Source organism: Debaryomyces fabryi (assembly GCF_001447935.2).
Source record: "Debaryomyces fabryi strain CBS 789 chromosome Unknown contig00011, whole genome shotgun sequence".
NCBI classification, from domain to species: domain Eukaryota; kingdom Fungi; phylum Ascomycota; class Pichiomycetes; order Serinales; family Debaryomycetaceae; genus Debaryomyces; species Debaryomyces fabryi.
The window spans coordinates 62,099-77,177 of record NW_015385437.1 but is presented as its reverse complement, the minus strand read 5'-3'; the positions used below and the strand labels follow the sequence as shown (position 1 = coordinate 77,177).

At 34.9% G+C, this 15,079-nt stretch overlaps 7 protein-coding genes across 7 annotated transcripts; 4 read left to right on the top strand and 3 right to left on the bottom strand.

The window, feature by feature from the left end:
- Window positions 1-43: 43 nt before the first annotated feature.
- CDC14 (phosphoprotein phosphatase) lies at window positions 44-1,480 on the bottom strand (the record flags this gene model as incomplete). Its single annotated transcript, XM_015609771.1, has 1 exon — window positions 44-1,480. One exon carries the CDS (start codon window positions 1,478-1,480, stop codon window positions 44-46), a length of 1,437 nt encoding a protein of 478 aa, XP_015469405.1.
- Window positions 1,481-3,246: 1,766 nt separating this feature from the next.
- AC631_00940 (uncharacterized protein) lies at window positions 3,247-3,471 on the bottom strand (the record flags this gene model as incomplete). Its single annotated transcript, XM_015609770.1, has 1 exon — window positions 3,247-3,471. The coding sequence occupies one exon, from the start codon at window positions 3,469-3,471 to the stop codon at window positions 3,247-3,249; it is 225 nt and encodes a 74-aa protein (XP_015469404.1).
- Window positions 3,472-4,312: 841 nt separating this feature from the next.
- RPS13 (40S ribosomal protein uS15) lies at window positions 4,313-5,141 on the top strand (the record flags this gene model as incomplete). The annotated part of the gene is made up of 2 exons (XM_015609769.1): window positions 4,313-4,333; window positions 4,707-5,141. 2 exons carry the CDS (start codon window positions 4,313-4,315, stop codon window positions 5,139-5,141), a joined length of 456 nt encoding a protein of 151 aa, XP_015469403.1.
- Window positions 5,142-5,599: 458 nt separating this feature from the next.
- AC631_00938 (uncharacterized protein) lies at window positions 5,600-7,300 on the bottom strand (the record flags this gene model as incomplete). Its single annotated transcript, XM_015609768.1, has 1 exon — window positions 5,600-7,300. The coding sequence occupies one exon, from the start codon at window positions 7,298-7,300 to the stop codon at window positions 5,600-5,602; it is 1,701 nt and encodes a 566-aa protein (XP_015469402.1).
- A 797-nt stretch (window positions 7,301-8,097) lies between these two features.
- VPS15 (ubiquitin-binding serine/threonine protein kinase) lies at window positions 8,098-12,684 on the top strand (the record flags this gene model as incomplete). The annotated part of the gene is made up of 1 exon (XM_015609767.1): window positions 8,098-12,684. The coding sequence occupies one exon, from the start codon at window positions 8,098-8,100 to the stop codon at window positions 12,682-12,684; it is 4,587 nt and encodes a 1,528-aa protein (XP_015469401.1).
- A 124-nt stretch (window positions 12,685-12,808) lies between these two features.
- On the top strand, window positions 12,809-13,321 carry FCA1 (cytosine deaminase; the record flags this gene model as incomplete). The annotated part of the gene is made up of 2 exons (XM_015609766.1): window positions 12,809-12,863; window positions 12,924-13,321. The coding sequence occupies 2 exons, from the start codon at window positions 12,809-12,811 to the stop codon at window positions 13,319-13,321; spliced, it is 453 nt and encodes a 150-aa protein (XP_015469400.1).
- A 171-nt stretch (window positions 13,322-13,492) lies between these two features.
- Window positions 13,493-14,656, top strand: AC631_00935 (TFIIH/NER complex subunit; the record flags this gene model as incomplete). The annotated part of the gene is made up of 1 exon (XM_015609765.1): window positions 13,493-14,656. One exon carries the CDS (start codon window positions 13,493-13,495, stop codon window positions 14,654-14,656), a length of 1,164 nt encoding a protein of 387 aa, XP_015469399.1.
- Window positions 14,657-15,079: the final 423 nt, after the last annotated feature.

Genomic DNA, 15,079 nt, shown 5'->3' with positions numbered 1-15,079 from the left:
TCGACTTTCTCTTGCGATATGCTTATCTAATGTACAATAAAAATTAACACTTTCTTCCATTGGTGCCACTCACTTTTCTAATACCAGCAGAATGGACCCTATTATTGATGTTCTTAGATGGGATCATACCTGAGTTAACTCTTGAATGAGACCTGGACTTTGGGATTTTAATATTTTGAGTTGGTGAAGAGTGCGGCGAAGAAGATAACGTAGTACTTACAGTCCTTGTAGTGGTGGTTGTAGTTGTCTTTGTCAACAGTACCGGCAGGTTACCTGCATTTACAGAGATAGAACGCAATACTTTCCAATCATTGCCACTTTGATCTCTTTTATTGTTTGCTATGGTACCCTCAACATCTTGTATTTCAGCATCTTGAATTTGGCCTTGGGGCTCATATGTTGATTTTCTTACAGGGCTTTGGATATCTTGCATTGACACAGTTCCATTGTTAATATCGTTTTCTTCATCGGAATTGTTAATTATTTCTACAACCCCCGAGCTATCATCTTCCTTGTACTTTCTAGGTTGACCAGGTGATTCCATTGGTACCGCTGTCTGAATTTTTGCAGCTAAGGCGCCACTTATTTTTCTTCTTCTAATCGGGGTGTGGAACGACGAATCCATATGACTTACTGAAGAGTTTATTTGTTGCTGTTGTTGTAACCTTCTCTGTTTAGCTTCTAATTTCATTCTCGCTTTAAAGTCTTCATATGGAACCAATGAATATAATCCACCAATCATTTCATCAGGTCTATTGTCTAGGCACATTGTATGTCTCCAATCCCTAAAATCATTTTGATGTAAGTATAGCCAATGTTGCTGGGGTCCAACTACCATACCTGGACGGATTAATCTCATATAACTGATACATTCACTGGCAGTAAACCCATGGGTATAGATTAAATGCGCACCAATTAGACACCCAGTTCTACCTAAACCAGCCTTACAGTGAACTGCAATCTTACCACCTTTATTTATAACACACTCCGCAGCGCCAATAAATTTCTGAACATACTCTAAGGTTGGGCATGTACCGTCGTCAAAGATCATATCGATATGTTGAATACCTCGTTTCGTAAATTCGCTAGCATCATATAAGTGTGAGTTCAATCTAACCACTAGCTGTACATTATTAAGCATGAAATAATTTAGAACCTTTTTGAATGGCTCATTAAGCGACCCCGGCTTTCCGCCTCTCATACTTTGCTGTGGAGATGCGAATGCAATAAAGTCTTTGGACACAACATTAAAGTCACCTTGGTCGACTCTTTCATATTGCTCGTACTCTTCTAAATTGAAGCTTGTCAAATCTATCATTCCTCTTTCTTTAGCCCTCCACATACCGTATATAATATCTTGCACGGTTATTTCAAAATCTGCTTTCGAGTACCCAGCATCACGGAACCCCTGCAATGGAGGCTCGATCTGTGATATTGGTTGCAACACCTGATGGGGTGACCATGATTGAACCAAAACCATATAGCAACAAAGCAAACAAGCTGCATTAGCTCTTTCTTTAGGGGATGTAGCACTGTAGAAAACAATGGCCTTTCCCTGATTAGATTCTTCGTTCAAGATGTTGTGCAACACGACCGCAAACCTATACAAGCTCCCAATATGCAAAGGACCAAAATCTAAGTGGAACGCATTATATGGCAATGCATCCTCGACTGTAAAGTATACCAAATCATTCGTATCTGGTGGAGTATAATCATACGCTCCAAGATAAATTCGGTCTAAATATTGTTAGTTTATCTCCCTCCAACACTTTCAACAAAATAAAATAAAATACTTACTTCTTAAAAACTCAATAAGGGGAATATTTAGTTTACTCTTTGGCATATGAATAATATTATCTGTTTACTAGATCAAATTTTATCAATAATTAATACAAATGAAATAAAATAAAAATAATGCTAGTTACGTCCGAATGCAAATAGAAGGTTGGCAATAAGAAACTAAGAACTCAGATCAAAACGCAAGAACAGTTTTCAAATGAAAGTAGCTTTTTTTTTGTTAACTTTTCAACAATATTCAATAGAAGAAGTACTGATCAACAAAGATATAATTACTAGAATATCTAGCTTAATTATGTACTACTGTTGTTGTTTTCATTTCGTCTTGTTCTGTGTTATTGTTTTGTGCTGGGACACACCGCACTTCCCTGATTAAGTCGCAATATCAAAATCGATAATGTCCCATACTTAAGACTATTCAATAGGTGAGATAGAATATTAACTCGAATATATTACATTATGGTATGTTGGTGATTATTTAGGATAATAGATAATGATCATAAGATATATATATTAACAAAATTATGTTAAAAGGCTCCCTCATTATATACTTTTTCATCGGAAACTTTGACTTCGCTACGCAAATTTAGATTTGGTAGCTCGAGGGTCGACAAGATGCAAGCTATTATATGTATGTATATTGTTGTGTGTGGGACAAGTAACTAGAACTATTATTTGAGAGAATAGTACTAATGTTTTAGATACAATCGATAAAGGATCGTATGAAATCAAGAGGGAGGACGAGGAGCAAGTCATAGACAATATCGAAGAATTGACGGAAGAATTGCCAGACAACAGTCCTAGATTTGTGGTTTTATCGTATCCATTTAAATTGTCAGATGGGAGGTTGAAGACTCCATTGGTATTGTTGTATTGGAGGCCTCCAACATGTGGCCAAGAGAGCAAGATGTTGTACGCAGGGTCAGTAGAATTGATGAGAGAAAAGGCCGGAGTAGCAAAGTACGTATAATAGAGAGAGCTTACTGGGAGATGTACTAACGACGCAGGGTTATCGAAATAAGTGACGAAGAAGACTTCGAGGATCTCGAGGACCAGTTGAAATAGGGAGACATTTTCTAAATTATGTTGAGTAAATATATTTTTTATAGTCAATATATATGTCTAAACACAAAAAGGTCTGTAATAGATGCCAGGTCTGACATTCATCGGAAACTCCGACTCTTGTTCGCCTTCTGCTATTGTTTTATGTTGGGTTCAGCAGTTCATTATATACCTCTGTATATAAAAGCACGATGATCTATTATCTACTAAGCCCTGATCTTGCAAATTCGACTACGGTCCTAGAAAGCATTTATCTCATGGTTCTATGGTAAAATCAGTCAACTCAAATTTATCATACACGGAGAGCCTCTCATATCATTATGCAAGTCTGTAGTCCCTGACTTCAAATATGCATCATTCACATAATTACAGAAATAATTTCGTTGACTATAGTTCTACTGTAAAGTCGGTCAACTCAATCTTATCGTGCTTAAGAAAAACTTGCTCTCTTTCACGAGGGTCGTTGGCTTCAGCCACTAATCTTAAATTATTAATTGTCCGCTCAACTATTTCTCTAATATAAGGCTGGAGTTTCAAATAATCTGGATCTTGTGTCATTTCGTCAAATTCTATTAAAGCATTCTTTATACCCCAGACCAACCCGTGAGACATTGTACATACAACTATTCCATCCTCCGCATACCAGTATCCGTCCTCAGAACTCCGATAATCTTCTAATAACCTGTCTAGTATATCATTTGTAATTAAATTGTGGTCGCATATAACTATGCCAGTTAAATGAAAATATGTCGTATATTTAACTTCTCTTCTCTCCCTGAAACAGGTTTCTTCGAATAAATACACTATACTAGCAGAACAACTGGAACATGAAGAGCGATGCTTAAGCCTGTCGACTACTTCATTTATATAATGCCAATTATAAGTATAATGGTCTGATCGTATGATTAATTCTGGTTCATTAGCTAGGAGTGACTCAACTTCATTTTCGTCTATACTTTTCTTGCATTTCATTGACTCTTACCAGAATCGAGTTCATACAGTATCTGCAGATACAAGAATGTATAGACTGACTGATCTTGATCGATAACAATTGAGGTTCACACGCAGTTCCTGAGCTTAAGTGGGACAAATTATGAAATATATGGAGAAGTTCACATAATGGTGGGAATATAGAGAATTTTGACCTAAAAGAGTTCGAAAAACTCAACCATGATGGAAGAAAGATATATATATATAGAACGGAAAGAATAACATCCGTTAATCTTGCTAATGACAACTATATTCTGATGGAGATATATTATTAGTTCCCATATATACTCACCCTAAGTAATGTTCAGCACTCACATTTTATTAGTGGAAAATTGGTCGTGTGAGATCAATCTTCGTGAAGAAGTTTTCGTTCTTACCATCTGGTGAAAAAAAATTTTTCAGTTTAACTTATTATACTCTTTCTTCTTTTCCTTACTAAAAAAACAAGAAATAATCCGTCAAAATGGGTCGTATGCATTCATCTGTATGTGATTAAACCAACAATCAACACTACTATTCCAATACTTGATAACTAGTGTGACTTTCAGGATCGATTCGGTTGCATGGGCAGTAAAAAATAGTCAAGGTCTTACCAAGAGTAGATAATTATCTAGCAAATAATTATCATTAGAAGCTTTTGGTACTTGATACTTGACTATCGCCTATTGCGGATACTGGTCGATACCACTTTTTATTGAAGTGTAAGGTTATTAGGGCAGCCTCTGGCGAAATTCTCGTGGGCTTGATTTTCTGTGATTGGAATGAAAGCATAGGTAGGATTTTTGCTGAGTATTGTTCTGATAGTTCGATAGTTTTGTGCTTTTGCTTTGAAAGTGCTGTTTACTAACATATTATAGGGTAAAGGTATCTCCTCCTCCGCTACTCCATACTCTAGAAACGCTCCAGCTTGGTTCAAGTTAACCGAACAAGATGTCGTTGAACAAGTCATCAAGTACGCTAGAAAGGGTTTAACTCCATCTCAAATTGGTGTTATCTTAAGAGATGCTCACGGTGTTTCTCAAGCTAAGGTCTGTACCGGTAACAAGATTTTAAGAATCTTAAAGTCTAACGGTTTAGCCCCAGAAATCCCAGAAGATTTATACTACTTGATTAAGAAGGCTGTCGCTGTCAGAAAGCACTTAGAAAGAAACAGAAAGGACAAGGACTCTAAGTTCAGATTAATTTTAATCGAATCTAGAATCCACAGATTAGCTAGATACTACAGAACTGTTGCTGTCTTACCACCAAACTGGAAGTACGAATCTGCTACTGCTTCTACTTTAGTTAACTAAGTTCTTTTACAAGTTATTAATTTATTGTTATATATATTTTTAAGTAATTTTGTAATTAAATTTAGTGATTAAATCTAATATTGTAATATAGTGTGTGTTAATTTTGCTGTGTAAAGTAAATTTCACCATGCTTTATAAACCTAGTGCGTCTGGAGTAAAAGATGTTCCATGTGAAATACTAGGCTCGCCTTTAGAGATCTGGTAATCAAGGCATGAACTCTTAAATCTGTAAGGGTTAATAATTGCGAAAGCAAAATTCATAAGATCTACAATATTCTTTCACAGCCAAATTCACCTGATTGTTTAAATAGATGCTTAATTAGAAAGGAATCTAAAATTTGCCCAAAATAATAAAAAGGCTTACAATTCTGGCTCGATGAAGCATTGCTAAGTATCTAAACTAGAAATTAAAGTATGGCCGTTGAAAAATTGGCACAGTTAAATATTGGTTCGTTGAATTAGTCTTTTCTAAATAATCGTAAAACCTTAGTTTTGGCAAATTTCAAAGGGCTTTGAGAGAATACCTTATCTAACTCTTCTAAAGTTAATTGTTTGGTTTCTGGAACAAAAAAATAGGCGAAGAAGAATGCAAATAGGTTAAAGGATGCATAAAAGAAAAGACCACCGCTTGCACTCATAGTTTGAGCCATCTTTGGCCAGGTCATACTTAAGACAAAATCTAAGATCCAATTGATAGCCATGCCGATAGCTACCCCCAAGACTCTAACATTCAACGGATAAACCTCCGCATTATAGGTCCAACTGATTGGACCAATTCCAAGCCCAAAGAAAATGACGAACATGTACATGGCAGTCAATCCTGAACCCAAACGGGAAGTATCATCAGATATGTACAAAGAACCACCAAGCCAAAAAAGACATCCTGAAAGAAGAGGGAAAGTTGAAAGTAGCATTCTTCGCCTTCCAAAACGATCAATGCATTGAGAAGAGAAGAAAGTAGCTAAGAAACATCCTCCGCCAATTCCAATACTTCCAGCTATGGCAGTTTTTGAGTCCACTCCAGCGCCTACTAAAATTGTTGTAGTATAACCAACAAGGATGTTCACACCACAATATTGCTGCATAATCATGTTAAAAGCTGATACTAATAATGCATATTTCACTCTACCATTGGTAAAGAAAAGGTTAATTTGAGAAGTTATTGGGATTTTCTCTATTTCTTCTGATCGTTTCAACGAATTATATAAAATAAAAAAATCTCTTGACCCAGAAAGTTCACTATTACGCAATTTGATGAGGGATACCAATGCCTGTTCATCCTTATGGATAGAAAGCAAATAACGGGGAGATTCGGGTATAAAAAGAACAAGGGCAGCAGTTAAAATAGGAGCAACAAAGGAAGCTCCAATCATTAACCTCCAACCAATATTTTCTACATCAACAAAGGCTCGATTAAATACACTTCCAAGCATAACGCCAAATGCAACGAAAGTCTGCCATAACATTAAAAATGCTCCCCGAGACTTTGCTGGGGCAGCTTCCGCAATTAACAAAGGAACAGCTGAAGAATTTAAACCCATCCCAATCCCAAGAAACAAGCGTGCAGCTAATAGAGAACCCATAGATTGACTGAATGCTTGCCACAAGGATCCTCCGACTCCAAAAATACAAGAAATGAAAATAATCCATTTGCGACCAATGTATTTATCTAGAAATATGGCAGATCCGATACCAATAGTCCCTGCAGCCAAATAAGGCGCTGCATTAACTGTGCCTTGAACATTTGCATTGGTGATATCGAACAATTGAATATAATCCAATTGTGCCCCACTTACTGCCGATTCATCATGACCAAAGTTGACAGCTGAAAGACACGCTGAAAGTGCCACTAAAAACATGGTCCAAGATTGTGCCCTTATTGAATGTTTTGATTCAAATGCTAGCTGATCTATTTCGGCATCGTTGTAATGGTGTCGGTGTTCATCGAGAACGTTACCTTCATCATTGGCAAGTACCGCACCTCGATAGATCAATTCTTTGTGTGGAACTAAACGTTGATTCTGCTCAATAATTCTATCAACACTTTCAGCTAATTCTTTATCTGTTAACCCTGCTTGGAAGATAGTAGAATTACTGGAAGTATCAGAGATATTATCTATCTCACCACGAACTAAGTCTTTCTCACTCTCGTCATACATTTTGCCTTACTTAGCTGATTATCATTTCAGAGCACATCTTTGATTTTATACTATTTTGCATCAGCAAAGCCGTACGCAATACCAGCTAATAATCGGGTTAGTTGATAAGCAGCTCATCTTGGCCACACTTTTCGCAATTTTACCCTTTAAGTCTCTTGCCTAACGATTACCATGTATATACTCTTAATAAGGTTTATCCTCGTTTTATCCGTCCATTCCGAGAAGTAAAGCATTTATAAGCAAGACAGACTTGCTAGAAACTAAAGTTAGAATTAGAAAACTGTGGTTTTATCACCATAATATGAAAACCTTTTTGGTTGCAAATAACATCCATGCATCACATCAGAACACCGGAATATACCTAGAACTATTATAGTTATGAAATCCGTAACTGCAAATACCCAAAGAATAGGATATCTCTTAATTTTAAAGGTATAATTTGATCATAGGTTCGCTTTGCTTACAAGGTAAAACTATCAAAGGTCTTGAAAATTATGACTCAAATTCTGTAGATTGATACTATATTACAGGACTCTTTTACAGGACTCTTTCAATCCACAATTAGAATTGCTTCTGGTGCTGTATCTACACTAATAACTGTATTATAATAAATTATTATATATAATTTATAATTATATATGTATATGTATGTGTACTTCAAACTATTTGGTAGTACAGTCTAGTTGTTGTACTGCGTATTAATGTTCTGTGTATAATAATAGCTATCGCGATTGTCACTTCTACTGATATAGTTGTATAATCTCTTTATTCTAACATTACATTAATTAAAGCGTACAATGGGCGCTAGGTTGTCATTATTGGCACCCTCGGCACCGACAATAGCTATTTCTTCGTATGTGGATATTCTAAATAATATCCAATATGTCGAATTATTAAACAATTCACGATTTCTTAAGACCATTAAAGCAGTTGATAATGCATCTGGAAACTTGATTGTTATTAAAATACTAATAAAGCCTTCCAACAATACCTCGAATTACAACATAGATTTACAGCAATTGATCGAATTATTGGCAAAAGAATCGTCGTTACTCAATCGGTTCAATAATATTCTTCCATGGCACAAAATTATAGAAACAGACAGGGCGGGCTATTTAATTAGACAGCTGATAAAAACAAACTTATATGATAGGATATCTTTGCGGCCCTTTTTGGAACCAATTGAAAAGGCATTTCTTGCGTTCCAAATCTTGAAAATAATAGATGATTTGCATAATAAATTGGGCATACATCATGGTGATTTGAAACTAGAGAATTGTTTGATCACGTCGTGGGATTGGGTAATGTTGACAGACTTTGCGAGCTACACTAAGCCTACGTATCTTCCAGAAGATAATCCGAATCAATTTTCTTTCTATTTTGATACGTCAGATAGAAGACTCTGCTATATTGCCCCAGAGAGGTTTTATAACTCAAAGAGCAATATAAAACCAGTTCAAAATATTAACGATTTTGGAAAGTTCAATGGAAAAGATCAGCTAACAAATGAAATGGATTTATTTAGTTTGGGATGTGTTATAGCTGAGTTATATTTGGACGGAGAGCCTACTTTTACATTATCTCAGATATTCAAATACATGAAAAACGAGTATATTCCTGACTTATCTACTATAAATGATTCATACATTAGAGAAATAATAACGAACTTGATTCTGCGTAATCCTAAGGATAGAAAATCAGCTGATACTATACTCAACAGCTATAGAGACAAATGTTTTCCTAGTTTCTTTTATGATTTTCTTTATGATTTCATGTCAGAATTGAATAATAATGATTTATTTGTTGTCCCAAATGATAATGATAATTTGACTCCAAGCGATTTAAAACTTGAGCACATTTATAAAAGTTATGACAAGATTACCGATGCTTTGCAGTTTAATTATTCTAATGAAGGCAATTTATCGGCTTCACAAGATTCGAAATTCGTGCCATTAATTCTTAACTTAAAAGGAATGCCAAGAAACTATATAATTAAGTCAACTGCAACATTTATGGAAAATAATCACCTGCAGCAAGGCTCTTTGATTATCCTTAATTTGATTTTCTCGTTGATGAAATCATTCAAGCAGCCTTTTTCAAAAATCAAAGCGTGTGAACTAATAATTGCACTTTCGGAGAGAGTTAATGATGATTGCAAATTGGACCGTTGTTTGCCATATTTATGTAATTTATTGGACGAATACATTGACAGTTCCGGTAATTACCAACCAAATAATTTTCAATCCAATTTGTCTGAAAACTTTACATCATCTTCGGAAGTGGCATGTATTGCATTAACATCTATTACTACTTTACTTATGTCGTGTTCATATATTAACCCGATTAATGTATTGATGTTTTCAGAGTATTTGTTACCAAAGTTACACACATTGATAGGTATATTTCCAAAGAATGAGGACAAAAATTTAATCAAAATAACGCTAGCTGCATGTTTGCCGCATCTTGCAATAGTTTCAAAGAAGTTCTGGATGATGTCAAAGACTTTTAAGAACAGTGTTCTAAAAGACTTGAAAAATCGTCTCCCTCCGACGCAACTTTTAAACGATAATGAAAATGTAAATGACTCTTATAATTCATTCAGTATTCGAAAAGAACAGTTAGACTCTGATGTTGAGGATCTTTCCTCCAAACTATTAACAGACCTTAACCCCATGGTTAAAATAAGTTTAGTTAACAATATAATGCCATTATGCCAATTTTTTGGTGTTGATAAAACTAATGATATAATATTACCGCACTTGATCACATACTTGAATGATTCAAATTATGAATTGAGGCTTGCATTTTTGTCGTCCATCTTGGAAATTGGCCCATTCGTTGGGGTTTTATCCTTTGAGCAATACATTTTACCCTTATTAATCCAAACATTGGGTGATCTGGAACAATTTGTTATTTTGAAGGTCTTGGAAATATTTCATTATTTTGTGCAACATAGGTTGATTAATCCAAAATCTGAATTCAATGCATTGTCAATCTATAAGGAGTTGTTGACTAGTTCGATTAAGTTACTTCTTCTTCCGAATGAATGGATTAGGCAGTCTGTAATCAGCTTGATTCTATCAATTAGCGATAACTTACTGGATGCTGATAAATATTGCTTTCTTTATCCTCTTGTAAAGGGTTTTTTGGTGTATGATGTGAACACAATAACCTGGAATACGTTATATCCATCTATTACAAAGCCATTATCGAAACAGATATATAATTTGGCGATTACTTGGTCATCGAATGCAACTAGCAAGTCATTGTTTTGGCAAGAGAAGAGCTTCTCGGTATTTAATGATATAAAAGCACCTGCAAAGATTTTACCCTATTCGACTAATATGGGGAAATCTGTTTACATTCCTAAATCTAAGAGCGGCTTTCCTTTAGACAGTACGAACTCAAACATTCCATTATCCCCAGAAGATAAACAGTGGGTATTAAAATTAAAATCCGTGGGACTTAATGATAGGGACTTATGGAAGATATTCATTTTAAGAGAATATATTTTTCATGCTAGCAAATCTAATACTTCATCTACGTCTAAAGATGATTTTGAACTTCCAAAGGACATTAATATTACCCCACGCAATGTTTTCTTCGAAGTTTGTTATAAATCCGAACCTTTTACATCTGACTCCAAGACCGCAGAAACGAATTTTGAATCTGTGCATACCATTCCCAGTTCCAAAAAGGATGTAGAAGCCTCACGAGGTTTAAATTCGCTTATCTTGCCAAATTTTGGTAAGGTAAAAGTTTCATTGCAGACTGTCCAAGCAAATGTTTTTGGAGAATTAGAGACTAGCCATGATTCTTCTTTTAATGTTAGTACTAGCCATCATCATCATCATATTCATTCCACTAATAATTCGAATTCTACTCATAAAGTTTTTAGTGTTAATAACCAAAAAATCATCACTGCAAATATGAAGCATAGTTATACTGGTTATAACCCATATATGTTAAACTATTTGCATAATGTCGAGTTTGAACCTACCTTGGATAGTTTTTCAGAATTCGGGAATATTATAAAATTTTCGAAACCATCCACGTCAGACAATAATATTTGGAAACCACAGGGAATATGCGTAGCACATATTAATACAAATAATACTGATGGGGATATTAATGGAGTAAATTGTATATCTGTTGGTCCAACTTCAGAGTTTTTCATAACTGGCTCTGAAGATGGCACAATGAAAGTTTGGGATACTCTGAAGCTAGAAAAGAGTATTACAGTTAAACGTGAAAGTCTCTCTTTGAAGCTAGAATCTTCAATTGTTGATATTAAATTTATTCCGAATAGGTTTGTGTTTCTGGTTATAACCACTGATGGAAAGCTAAGGTTGTTTAGAATTGATGTTTCAAGAGGGAAGAATAAAAGGATTACCAAATATACAAGACTTTCATTGATCAGAAATTATAGCTTGAATATTATCGAGGATGGGTATTTAACAAGTGTCGAATATTGTATTTCTCTGCTGCATGCATGGATTATTGGTACTACGTCTAATTCTAAAATTATAGGATTTGAAATTATCAAGATGGAAGTTGAATTTAATTTGCAAAATCCTGTAATACTTGGCGTAATTACATCATTCATAATAGACCATAAGAAAGCATGGTTACTAGTGAGTACAGATAAAGGTAACATATGTTTATGGGACCTAAGGTTTAGAACATTAGTAAAGTCTTGGAAATTAAATACAAATAATGAATATGATAAATTGTCTCCGATAAAAAAATTAATTTTGATGCCAAACGACTTTAATTTAGATGCAAGACTGGAGAACACATCTTACTTTGCAATGATAGGTGGTACCAACGAATCAGATATATCTCTATGGGATGTTCCCAGTTTCGAATGCCGTGAAACATTTAGCTCAAATGCCATTAACCCAAAAGTCAAGTTATTTTCATTAGATGAGATCCAAGCTACTAAAGAGCCAGAAATTGATGCCATTTTATCGGACTTAGATATAGATTTCGACACTGATAATAATAAAGATAAGAGTATGACTGCATTGCTGACGTTCAAAAACAAAGCAAACAACTACTTTGCATGTGCAACTTGGGATAAGCGGATTATTCTTTGGAATATTTTTGATACAGCAGAGTCTGTTTCTCTCAATAGCAAGTATGCCACATCTTTCAATAAATCTAGAGTTAATCTGGCACTTCAGTTGAATTACGAAAGAATAAGCACAGATAAAGGTCCTGCTCAACCGAGTGATGCAATTACATTGAGTAGTATTGCTAGCCAGCAGTTTGACTCTGTTAGGATACATCAGGATATTATAAATGATATAGGGGTAATCACTAGACCATTTGAAATGATAATATCTGCAGATAGGAATGGATTTGTTAACTTATATAAGTGACTTTTGTCTGCAAAACGAGTGCCTTGAAACTGCGCAGCCTAAATTTTCACGATGCGAGCCTGTTAAATAAATTTACTTAGTTAGATATAATAGTAATTTAATTAAATACTGAATAAATTCCAAAATGGTATTCAATGACAAAGAAGGAATGAGGATCGCTTTCGAGGAAGCTAAGAAGGGTATGTATAGTATTTATCTTTTTTACCTGACTTCTATGTTGCATGTACTAACAACCTAAGGTTACGAAGAAGGTGGGGTTCCAATTGGTGGAGCTTTAATTCATGAAGATGGAACTGTATTAGGTCGTGGTCACAACATGAGATTCCAAAGTTCTTCAGCTACTTTACACGGTGAGATTTCTACATTAGAAAATGCTGGTAGATTAAAAGGAAGTATTTACAAAAAATGTACGATGTACACCACGTTGTCGCCTTGTGATATGTGCTCAGGTGCTTGCATCATGTATGGTGTTAAAAGAGTGGTTCTTGGAGAAAATGATAACTTCTTTGGTGCAGAGGAGTTATTAAGGCAAAAGGGTATTGAGGTTGTGAATTTAAAGGACAAAGATTGCAAAGAATTAATGAGTAAATTTATCAAAGAAAGACCAGAAGACTGGTATGAAGATATTGGGGAATAGATTATTTATGTTCTATAATTTATAAATGCAATAGATTTCTGTAGTAAATCTTGTAGATCTTCACGTACCATGATTATTCGAGTATTCCGTATTAATGTGCGATCTAAAATAAAAATTCAAAAATCTGATTCAGTATAGAAATACTTTTTAGAGAACTAACATAACTGCTTAATGGATGCGATAGCTGACTCAGTGTTCACAGACATAGGTTCTTCTGATACTCCTAGTGATGATCCATCTCTTTTGACAGTAGTACTTGATGTTACACCCCAAAGTTGGTACAAGATACGGGACCAGATTAGTATACAAGAAGTGGCAAAGTCATTGCTTGTATTTCTTAATGCACACCTTTCATTAAACAATTCCAATCAAGTTGCTTTCATAGCTAGTACCCCCCAAGGTTCGAAGTTTTTGTATCCTAATCCCGAGAAAAATTATGATGAAGTTCGTTCAAAGAAGAATGGGGGAAGTTCAAATATGGAAACGGCAGATTCTACCTCGAGCTTGGTAGGTGTTGGTATGTATAGACAGTTTAGAATTGTCGACGAGGCAGTATTGGAGAAATTGAATGAAGTATTTGCAGATATATCTCAAAACATTGATGACAATCGCTGTAATTCGACATTATCTGGAGCCTTAAGTTTGGCTCTCACGTATACCAATAGGATGCTAAATTTGGATCTGTCTATTTCTACAACAACAGCCTCAGCTATAAATACAACAACAAATGCAAGCTCTAATAAAACTAATTCGTCGGGAACAAATTCAAATTCAATGTCCACGGGTGGAACGAATACTACAAGTCTCACATCCATGAGATCAAGGATTTTAATAGTTTCATCTAACGATGACGATGACATTAAATATATTCCAATCATGAACACAACATTTGCCGCACAGAAAATGAAAGTGCCTATAGACGTAGCTAAATTAGGAGAAAAAGACTCTTCATACTTGCAACAAGCATCAGATGCTACTAATGGAGTATATTTACATATTGCAAATCCAGAAGGATTAATTCAGACTTTATCCACAGCATTTTTTATCGAACCATCAATAAGACTGTTAATAATACTTCCGACTAATTCCAATGTCAATTATAGAGCAAGTTGTTTCATTACGGGGAAATCAGTAAACCTAGGATTTGTTTGCTCTGTTTGCTTATGTATAATGAGTGTAATTCCTAAAGAAGGCAAGTGTCCAACTTGTGACTCTAAGTTTGATGAAAAAATATTAGCACAACTAAGAAGAGGAGTTGTTATCCCTGTAAAGAAGAAAAGAAAGCTTGATTCGAATGCTAACGGGCAGTCTGATAACGTAACACCAGAAGTATAAATAACGATTATATATAATTCATTTTAATAGAGAAGGTTTTCTTGGATCTATTCCGCTATCAACAATTCCAAAGTTGAAGTTCCGTGGATAAGCATGTTTATCGATCATATGTAATCTTCTTTTTCGTCTATCAATACATACTTTTTTACACCCATCACTTATCGAATAATGAAAGCATTTATACACTTTTTCTCCTTTTTCTTTGCTTATTTCAAAAAATGGATTATGATTTTCATCAATATGTATGTTTAGAAATGCTTCTGATGGAAACCGTTTCTGGCATTCTAAACAAAGATAATTATGAGTACCAAGAATGTGTGCTTCGTACGCTAAATAATCATTAAAACTAGCTGGATTTAAATGACATGGAGGTATAGAGCAATGTATGACAACTCCTTTTGATTTTGACTCCTGATTTGCAGT